At 33.4% G+C, this 10,767-nt stretch overlaps 2 protein-coding genes across 4 annotated transcripts; both read right to left on the bottom strand.

The window, feature by feature from the left end:
• Positions 1-48: 48 nt before the first annotated feature.
• LOC107417167 (probable amino acid permease 7) lies at positions 49-3,001 on the bottom strand. 3 transcript variants are annotated; one of them, XM_016025764.4, is made up of 7 exons: positions 2,753-3,001; positions 2,211-2,447; positions 1,826-1,919; positions 1,536-1,744; positions 1,294-1,427; positions 965-1,192; positions 49-624 (listed from the first exon to the last, which is right to left on the bottom strand). In XM_016025764.4, exons 1-7 carry the CDS (start codon positions 2,829-2,831, stop codon positions 469-471), a joined length of 1,137 nt encoding a protein of 378 aa, XP_015881250.1. In that variant the 5' UTR covers positions 2,832-3,001; the 3' UTR covers positions 49-468. The 3 variants fall into 3 exon arrangements, with proteins under 3 accessions (XP_015881250.1, XP_015881255.1, XP_015881241.1); XM_016025769.4 differs by having other exon boundaries at positions 49-612; XM_016025755.4 differs by having other exon boundaries at positions 49-749; positions 2,753-3,000.
• Positions 3,002-6,962: 3,961 nt separating this feature from the next.
• LOC132799222 (probable amino acid permease 7) lies at positions 6,963-10,274 on the bottom strand. Its single transcript, XM_048474000.2, has 7 exons — positions 10,065-10,274; positions 9,348-9,584; positions 9,077-9,170; positions 8,593-8,807; positions 8,351-8,484; positions 8,026-8,253; positions 6,963-7,650 (listed from the first exon to the last, which is right to left on the bottom strand). The coding sequence occupies exons 1-7, from the start codon at positions 10,141-10,143 to the stop codon at positions 7,249-7,251; spliced, it is 1,389 nt and encodes a 462-aa protein (XP_048329957.1). The 5' UTR covers positions 10,144-10,274; the 3' UTR covers positions 6,963-7,248.
• Between the last annotated feature and the right edge of the window lie 493 nt (positions 10,275-10,767).

Genomic DNA, 10,767 nt, shown 5'->3' with positions numbered 1-10,767 from the left:
GCATATATATATATAGGTATATATATATTATGTTTCGGCACATTAAAAGAAAATCAAGCATAGGCAATTAGCCAATGATTATTCACATTTTAGGAATCTGATATACACAAGGTACAGTATTAAAAAAAAAAAAAAAAAGAAACAGTTTTTTCGTTTACAATTTAAGCCAGGATCATTTAGCTTAATATGACCCTGAGTTCAAATCCCCATACTTTCAATATTAAGGAAAAAAGGTGATAAGATTTTTTTTTTTTTTTTTTTTTTTTTTTTTTACAATTTAGGCCAGGATCATTCAACTTAATATCTTCAAATGAGTTCCTGACCCACTCTTCAGCTTTAGTTTTGCCCATTTTTCAGCTTAGTTTTGCGCTTAATAGTCCTTGGATTGACCCAAACAAGGAAAACACTGTTACAAACAAGCAAGCAATGCTGAAGATTTGAAGGATCAACCACTTTGCTGTCCAAGCTTCAATCTTGCTCTGCTTCAAGTACATTCCTACTGGAAAATATATGGACAAGGGCCAAAATCTCATGCCCCCTAGCAATCCCAATATCTGGTTGAAGTAAGGGTATATGATTGCAATTCCAGTTGTACAAAAAACATAAAATGTCCTGAAACACAGCCTGAGAGGATTTAATGTAAAAACAGGCAACAATGGTAGTTTAACTATGTAATTTCCCTTCATTAATCCAGGGTACTGCTTCACGATCCATTTTTCAACATTTGCGAAGAGTGGTTGACTGTATATCTGTCAACATTAACATTTTTGAGCAACATAATCTATACTGGAAGAGACGGCCTCATGATTGCAGCAATAGTATGATTTTTATTTTTATTTATTTATTTATCTATTTTTTTTTAGACGTTTTTGTTAAATCAGGTTTCAATTGAAAAGCTAAGCAGTTTAAATATTTTGGCTGACAAGACCATGATAATATGTGTATGCTGAGTTGAAAAAAGTACCTGATAACCTCCAACCAGATGAAGCACAATGCAGACATTAGCAAAGTTAATAAGCCACCGTGGACCATAAGATTCAAATCCTGTTAATAGATTCCCTGGTGTTTCATCACCAAAGGCTGCATATCCGAAACCTCCACAGCTGAGGTAGATGAAGGTTGTGATCACAATTGCTATTGTTGAAGCCTTTTTCATAGCGTAGTTTTCTGATGGAGGTGACTTCAAAGTATCCTTCATGTTTTTTGCAAAATTCAAATCATTTCTTAAAATGCCCCAAAATTGCTTTTTTAACTAATAGGGTATTTTCAATCAAAAGTAGTAGTGTCGCATACCTGTATTTCAAAGATAATTGAGGTGTATGGATAGGCAAATGCAATGTCTCCTAGAGCTTGAGATATTGACAGTGTTTTTTCAAGCGCGGTAGAAGATGAGATTCCTGTAGTGCTGCCCTTAATATAACCATTTCCTGCAATTATAATGACAAGAAAAATTGTTGGTCCTTGAAGAAAAAGAAAAGGAAGAAATCAAATCAAAGTCTCTTAAATGTTGTTGTAACATAGATTGGGGATTTTACCTATGACTTTTGCTAAGCCAAGTCCAAGACCAATGAAAGAATAACAGAAAGACATGATTGAAGCAATAACTGATAACCATTGTATGTTATGGAAACCATGTAGTTGTGACAGGAAGATTTGAGCAAATCCAAATATCAGCACATAAGTAGCATCCACATATTCAGAATTGGCTAGCTTCCCTTCTACCGGGTATGAATTCCTAATTGCTCTGCATCCAATGGAAGAATATTTTAGGATTTGCATCAAATTTTAAGGATTAGTTTGGAGTTAAATTTTGACCTTCATATACCTTAAGCTGGTAGCAGTTGTGATAGTATAGGCAATGCCAGCCCCAAACAAGCCTGCTTGTAGAAATAGGCTACACACCATGGCATTCTTTTTCCCTGAAATTCATGCATAGAGCATTACTTTCCATACCAAGCAAAAGAAAATAAAAAAAAATGAAAACTCATACCCTGTTAGTACAGATATATATGTATATATATATATATATATTTATATTCAATCTTCAGTAAGATCCATATTACTTTATTAAACTAAAATTCACCTTTGGTGACTTTTAAATTTCTATCAATGGACCGGGCCTTATTTTATATTAATATTGAATTGATTTTTAGATGTTCAAACAAACTCCAAAAAAAAGCAGCTGAGCGTACTTTATAATGAAACCTTACCTAAATTATGATGAACAGCTTCAAGGTAGGACCGGTTTCTGAGAGGCCCATACTCAGGGTCTGGAAAACGATAACAATTGCAGAGAAGGAATCCAGAAATGAGGGTTACAAGGGCAAAGGAAAGCATGGCCAAAGGACCTGCTATCCAACCCAACTGAGCCAGACTCCATGCTAGTGATAATACCCCTGACCCGATCACCCCTGTTATAATATGTGCTACTGCTGTCCATACATTCCCTTCCATATACAAAATTATATATTTCAAATCAGTCATATGTCACAAATCTAATATAAAAAAAATAAAAAGTTCACGGTGACTCCATTAACATGCCGGATAACTAACACAAAATCTCCTAATCTATTGGTCTTGGGTTAATTAATTTGAACATCATGAATGAAAATATGTCTGCATGATAATTTTCTGTTAGCACTTTCAGATTACATACAAGCAGAACATATAATCAGAAAAAGAAGAAAATAAAATGAAATAAAATAAAGTTGAAGAAGAAAATCATATAAAGTGTGAAAGAACTGAGACAAACCAGTTCTTATGAGTGAAGACTCAGAGAACTGAGTTTGCAACAGAGGAGTCTGATAATCTGCATCTGTTAAACTCCCCATCTTATGTCAGGTACAGCTATGTGAAGGAACAAAGATTTATATAATAGCAGACAAATTAGAAAAGAAAGCAAAGTGCAATAATAATCATGAAGCTATGGCTAGCTTTCTTTTTTATTTTTATTTCTTTTTTGGGCATGAGGCTGTATCTGGCTTTTTTTTTTGTTTTCATCTCCAGCTTTATTATTTTTGTTTTTATTAAGTGTCACACTATTTTATATTATTTTTTAATGAAAAAAATAGTGAAATTCTTATTGGGTAAGTGGTCAAGAAGAGCGTATTGTTGTTTCAATTATCCAATAATATTCTTTAAAAAACATCAATATCAACAAAAATCAGAAAAAAATTCTAAAACTATTTAGCGGATGTTGGTGGGCTCGTGGGCTGTTTTTGTCGGATTCCGTTGGTTTTACAATTCAAAATAATGGAGTTTTGACAAAAAAGGCTTATTGCAGTGACAAAGTGTACATACATTTAATGTGCATTTGAGAATTACAAACCTCCACGTTCATTCATTGTTTCCAAATTAAAATTATTGAAATACTCCCTCCCAATATATATATATTAGAAGCTGACTTAGTTTATTTTATATATCTAACCTCACAATATAATATGCACTTTTTGTAATTATCCAATAGGGATATAAAACTTTAGTTTGTAGATATAAATTAAGCTTAAAGGATAAATATGGATTTATAATTAACCAGTCTGGTGCAAGTAAATGATTATACCTATTGTAACCCTTCCTTAAAATGATAGTGAAAGCAACTTTGCATCCATCTTCTGCTGCATTCAGTTTATCTCGTTTTTTTAGTTATTTTTTTATTTTTTAGATTCTGAATATTACCTGCTAACCAATAAAAGTCTAAAGTTCGATTAACTATTAGGCTACGTGTTGATGATGAAATATGATATTGATGAATAGTTTTCTGATTTTGACTCTTCTGAACAATGTTGAATGGTATAATTAACAGTTAAGAGGAGGGGAACTTCCACACAACAACTGAAATACATTGATTATTTATTGTAGCAAAACAATATTGACTTTTGCGTTTGTATAGGGGTCATATCATTAGGCCAGTAATAGGTTCAGAGGGGGAGATAAATTAATAAACAAAGAAAAAGAGTTCTGAAGAATGAGTTAATTATCTAATTAGACACCAAAAGATTGCCATTTTCTATACGTTTCCTCACCTTCCTTATAGGATTTTCATCAAAATATCAATGTCAAACATTTCGGATGGTTATGTGTCACTTGATGTTTAGTTCTATAGTTGAAAATATTTTTTTAGCTAAAACAAAATAAAAGAAAGATACCTCCTTATCACATTAAATAGGAGCCTGCATCTTTTCTGATGCAATAACTGGATTTGTCAAAATTTAAATTACACTTTACAGATGTAGTTAAGTACCTTTCTTCCATTTAGTTACCAAACTTTCCATGGTTGCTTCTACAGTTTAAAATAGCTTCAAACACTCTTTTTTTTTTTTTTTTTTTCGTTTTTAAATATAATATATGGATATATAATAAATAAACAGAATGAGTAACATCTGATCCAGAAAGGCATATGTAAAAAAATCAATCCGTCTCTGTAGAACCTTTTTTTCTCCCTGGATGGTAGGAAGAAGCCAATTGAGACCTTCTCACTACATCCAAGAAGAGTCATAGTTATCCAATTTGCCAAGACAGATGAGCAGCTGCGGGATTGGTTCCCTATGTGAAAAAAACACAGTTAAAAGTACCTCGACATACTGGCAAATTACCAATAGCTCCTTAAAAGTGACAGTTTAATAGCTCCTCGACAGTCACAAACTGCTTGGCCCCATATAGTTGTTGAAAAGGTTTCGACATTGTTGCCATTTTCTGTGTCTCCATGATCGTTCCCTTCATAACCAATCAAACATCCCCAAACCCGCTTTTCTTGCGTCTGAAATTGACCCCTCCACCTTTATTTTGTATTCTGCAGGTTTCGTGGAAAATGGGTATTAAATACAGATAACTTTTCCTACTTTCCTATCAAGATAATTTAATACACATTTTATGACCATAATATAACTTATAGTGTTTCTTTCTTTTTCTTTTTCTTTTTATTTTTATTTTTTCTAAAAGTATAACCTATACGTTTGGATACTGGGCTTTAAGAATTTTTACATAATGCTTTGTTATGGGTTGGCGGCTAACAACATCTTCAAATAACTGTTTAAATGTATCGTTTTTTTTATTTTAAAAAAATAATATTTAAAAAAATATTTTAATAAATTTTTTATTTTAATTTTTTAATATAAAAATTTGATTTAATTTTTCAAATGTAAAAAATTAAAATTATTTTTTATTTCAATATTATATAAATTTAATTGAATATAATATATTTTTTAATATTACTATTATAATATTTAAAAGATAGATAATTTATATAAAAAAAAATTACAAATAAAATAATAAATATTTATAGAAAAAATAAAAATAGAAAATAAAAGTAGAAAATTATTTTAAAAAATATTCTTTATTATAAAAAAATATTTTATTTTAAAAAATCTTTTGGAATGCGCTAACTAACAGTTTTTGCCTCCAGTTGAAGTTTAAAGCCCAAGCTTACACATTTTCGTATAACTCATTGTCAATGGAAAAACCAGTTTTGACAATGGATTTCTTTGCATTAATGAAGAATGCATTACATTAAGCTATGAACCCCCAATTTATTTATATATACCCTCAGCTTGCACTTATGAGTATTTGAGCTGACCCAACGAAGCCCAATACTGTTTTTTTAAATAAAGCCCAATACTGTTACAAAAAACAGAATAAAAAGTGTCCCTAAAACAGTCCATTTTCTTCTCAAGGCCCAACTTTCTTTTGCACAGGGTATATTTCCACAGGAAAGTACATGAGCCACAGGTCCAAAGTTTAATGCATTTTACAACCCAAAACCATGGATATTCCAGTAGTGGACACAACATAAAACAGTTCCGAAACAGTCATAAAAGGATTTGGTGGTAATTCTGGTAGTAATGGGCATTTGATGGTGTAGAAGTTATTGACAAGTCCACTGGGAATTTCTTGCTGAACCATCCTTCAGCAACTGCAAATACTTGGGTGAGCGCCAAAGCATGATAAAGAAGGATAAGTACAAGTAAATTGCACATTGGTCTGAATATTGCTTATAAAAAGGTTAGGCATTCCACTCACCAAATGTAGAATAACTACAAGCATAAGCAAAAACAATGGGCTAGTAGGGTTCATACAAATCCAAATGCTTTCAAGAGGTTCCCTGGTGTGTCACTCCCAAAGGATGCATATCCCACAGTAATAGAAATACCAACTAGTAAAATGGTGTACCATAAACCAAATTTGGGAAAGAAAAGATATGAATTGAGGAAGGAGTTATGAAGAAAGAGATTTAAATTCTGAGATTTAACCTTAAAAAAGGATTAAAAGAATGTTGCTTTTGATATAAGGAAAGAAGCAAAAGAGAAGGAAAGTAATTGCTTATGGGTGAACCTGCGGTCAACTCTTTCTCACTTCCATCGACTTTCATGCCCCCCAACTTGAAAAGTTAGGGTTATTGTTGCACGTGAGGCTCACACATTTTTCTTGCCGAACTTCTGGGACTCCTTACCGCTAACAGAACTATCCACTTATGGAAAATTATCTATCCAGACCAGATAGGGCAGCAAACAAAATGTGTGTGTTCCAAACCTCAATAGTACCTACAATGGTAGGTAGGCAAATAAGGTGTCGAGTCAAATTTGAGCACAACTAGTATTTCATTTCAAAATGCAATTGCCAAATACAGAATTGGGAATGACATTTCTATAATTTGTTACAACACCCTTTGAAAATTATCAAATATTGTCTTGTCCCCTCACATATAAGCCTGCCCATGCACGAAGACATCATGGCCACCAAGGCTCTAATATCATATATTGAACCATCATTTGGTATAAAGTTGATCCAACTATGTATATCAAACCAATTACCTAACACACAGTTCCTTACCTGCAGTTGCTTTAATATTTGCGTCAGAGAGCTACCTACAGTTGTTTTAATATTTGGAGCTCAAGTCAGTTCCACATTTTGAAATGCCATTTTCATTGTAGCATTCTTTAATTAGAGATAATCTTAACGGCCAAGTCTTTTTATCTCCAAAGATGGTTTCCTAGCAGCTGATATTCCATTTTCCTATTCGAATGACATGAAATTAGAATTACAACTTACAGGTCATTGCTGGTTATTTTCATGTTTCTGCACATTAAAATAATATCAAGCAGAACCAATTAGTTCATTTTGATTATCTGAAACAACAATACTGATAATAATATAGACAAGGTAACATTTGTTTTGTTTAGGCCAGGATCATTCGCCATAGTATCTTCTTCAGATGAGTTCCTGATCCCATCTGAAGGAGATTTCTGTAGCCTCTTAGCTTAGTTTTGCAGTTATTAGTCCTTGGAATGACCCAATCAAGGCAAACACTCTGACAAAAAAGCAAACAATGCTGAAAATTCGAAGCATTAACCACTTTGCTGTCCAGGCTTCAATATTCATCTGCGTCAAGTACATCTCCACTGGAAAATATATGGTCAAGGGCCAAAAGTTCATGCCTCCTATCACTCCCAATATCTGGTTGAAGTAAGGGAATATGATTGCAATTCCAGTTGTTAAGACAACATAAGTTGTCCGGAAACACAGCCTGAGAGGATGTAGTGTGAAAGCAGGCAACAATGGAAGTCTAACCGTGTAATCGTCCTTTGTAAATCTGTTGTGTGGGAACTCCTTCATGAACCATTTTTCAACATTTCCAAAGAGCGGCTGACTGAATATCTGTTAACATTAAGATACTGAGTAATTGTATAGAAAGTGGATTACTGAAAGTAAAGACAGCCTCATCATTGCAGCAAATATTGCTATAATTTTATTTTTTTGATGTTTTATTGAACCAGGTTGCATTGAACAACCATGCAACTTCTATATTTTGGCCAACAAGGGCAATGCAACCAGAAAAGGAGAGCATACCACATGGACTTGTGTGTTTTTTAATTTTTTTCTATGATCAGACACATGGACTTGTTTTGCAACGCTTGCTGTGCTGAAAAGCATTTTTTCTCATAGAGATCTATTTTACTTGTAATCCCAGATCAAAAAAATTTTAATGTGAGGATTTGAACATGATATGGATATGTGGAATTGGAAAAGTACCTGATAAGCTCCAACCAGATGAATCACAATACAGGCATTAGCCAAGTGGATAAGCCAACGGGGTCCGTAAGTTTCAAATCCTGTTAAGAGATTCCCTGGTGTGTCATCGCCAAAGGCTGCATATCCAAAACATCCACAGCCGAGGAAGAGGATGGTTGTGGCAACAATTGATATGGTCGAGGCCTTTTTCATAGTCTGGTTTTCTGATGGAGGCGACTTCAATGTATCCTTCATGTTTTTGCAAATTTCCTGATTACTTAAATGCCCAAAATGCTATTTAACGTTGGTTGCCTAGTAGCTATTTCAATCTAAAGTAGTGTCACACCTGTATTTCAATGAGAATTAAGGAGTACGGATAAGCGAATGCAATGTCTCCTATAGCTTGAGATATCGACCATACTTTTTCAGCTGTGCTAGAAGCTGAGATACCTGTAGCACTCCCCTTAATATAACCATCTCCTGCAATTACAGTGACAACAAAATTATTGGGTTTGGAAGAAAAAGAAAAAAAAAAGAAGAAATCAAATCGAAGCCTCTAATGAGTTTTATAGTGTAAACTCGGATTACCTATGACTTTAGCAATGCCAAGTCCAAGACCAATGAAAGAATAGGTGAAAGACATGATTGCAGCAAGAACTGATAGCCATTTTATATTATGCATATCAGGTAGTTGTGACAATAAGATTTGAACAACTCCAAATAATAGCATATAAGAAGCATCTCCATATGCACAGTTGGCTAGAATTCCTTCTACGTGGAAACACTTCGAACTCAGAATTGCTCTGCATACATTTAGGATTTGCATCAAATTCTAAGGATTAGTATAGTAAATATTCATACTATTGCTCTTCAAACTTAAAACAGGCAGTATCATGGAAAATCTCTTATTTGCAGGCATTGTCAGAAGTTGGATGACTTCCACATACTTTGGTGGCAAAAAATTGCTTCAAAGCAAGTTTCATTTCCAACTTCACGAATGCTTTTTGCCAAGTTAGAGCAGAGCAGCTTAACTAGCACAAGGTTGTAGAGAAACCAAGAGTTCAAATCATACCTTATGCTGATAGCAGATGTGACAGTATATGCAATACCAATCCCAAACAGACCCACTTGTAGAAATAGGCTACACACCAAGGCATTCTTTTCCCCTGAAAAAATCATGTAAATTATACAAAAGCAAAAGAAAAGTGTAAACAAAAAATTCAAGTTCTCCTATTATATGAATATATCTATATATATATATATATATATATATATTCATTAATGTTATAATTAACAGAAAAAAAAAAAGAAAAAAAGAAGCAACTGTTTGATTCCTTCCTGACCTAAATAATTGCGAACAGCTTCGAGGTAGGAGATGTTCCGGTGAGGTCCATATTCAGGGTCCGGAGTAAGATAGCAGTTGCAGAGAAGGAATGCTGACATGAGGGTTACGAGGGCAAATAAAATCATAGCCAAAGGACCAGCAATCCAACCTAACTGAGCCATACTCCATGCTAGGGATAATACCCCTGATCCTATCACCCCTGTTATGATATGTGCTACTGCTGTCCATACATTCCCTACAATATACAAAATTCAATTTTTACAAACATCAATTCCACAAACCTAATCTATAAAAACAGCAAGTTTCTTCTTACATCACAAATTATATGAAACTTTTCCTTTTCTTTTTTTGGCATCAATCTCTGCATATCATGCATGGTACTCAATTCAATATGCAGAGAAAACCAACACAATACTTCTAGTTCCTTGGTTTTTAGTTTGATTGACTAACACACATATCCTCAACATATATGATGACGATGATGATGATGATGCAAAATATTAACTAGCAGCTATTAAATTTTTCTACATGGGAATTCTCTGGTGCACTTTTAAGTTAGATACATTTCTGTTTTCTTCAACTTCTGATATATATATATATATATATATATATATATAGATTATACATATATATATGTCTCATTCCTTAATACCAAAAAAAATAAAAAAAATATCGAGGAAGAAAATGATATATGCATGAAAGAAGGAGGGAAAACCAGTTCTGATAAGAGAAGACTCCGAGACTTGAGTATGCACCAATGGTGTCTGATAATCTGCATCTTCCGAACGCCCCATTGATTTTGCATCTAAACCAAATGATATTATGTCAAACGCGATTCTGTGAAGGAACTCAGATTTATATATTCGAGAGAAATATTAAAAAAACAATTAATAATAATAATAATCATGAATAATCATGAAGTCATAGCTATGGTTTTCGTGTCCCACTTTTATTATGAAAGTGTCACACCCACGTTTTTCTAGACAATATCTTTTTATGTAGAGAAGAGTAAAGTTTCTTCTAGGCGAGTGGTCCAACAGTAGAATATTGAATTCCTTCGCGCTTTAAAAAAAAAAAATCTGTAACTTTTAGCACACGTTAGTGACCACGTGGTATGATTTTGTGGAAGTCAGTGGCTTTTCCAGTCCAAAATAACAGGTGTGCGGACCAAATGCCAATCACTGTTACACCATATATTTTGTACATATAATAAACACGTTTTCACAATGATATGATTTACAACTCAGCATGTTCATTCATCTATAATTAATCATAAGAGCCTACTAAATTTATAGCTGAAGCTACCTAGCTTTTTGATAAGTCCCATCCCATATATTACAAACGCTGCAAACTTTAGTTTCAATTTCATAAGAGAAGCTACCAACCTTTTTGATAAGTCTAGCCCCATATATGTGTAT

Source organism: Ziziphus jujuba, chromosome 1 (assembly GCF_031755915.1).
Source record: "Ziziphus jujuba cultivar Dongzao chromosome 1, ASM3175591v1".
Classification (NCBI taxonomy): domain Eukaryota; kingdom Viridiplantae; phylum Streptophyta; class Magnoliopsida; order Rosales; family Rhamnaceae; genus Ziziphus; species Ziziphus jujuba.
Note: the sequence above shows the minus strand (reverse complement) of the source record. Positions and strands in the feature narration are given on the sequence as shown.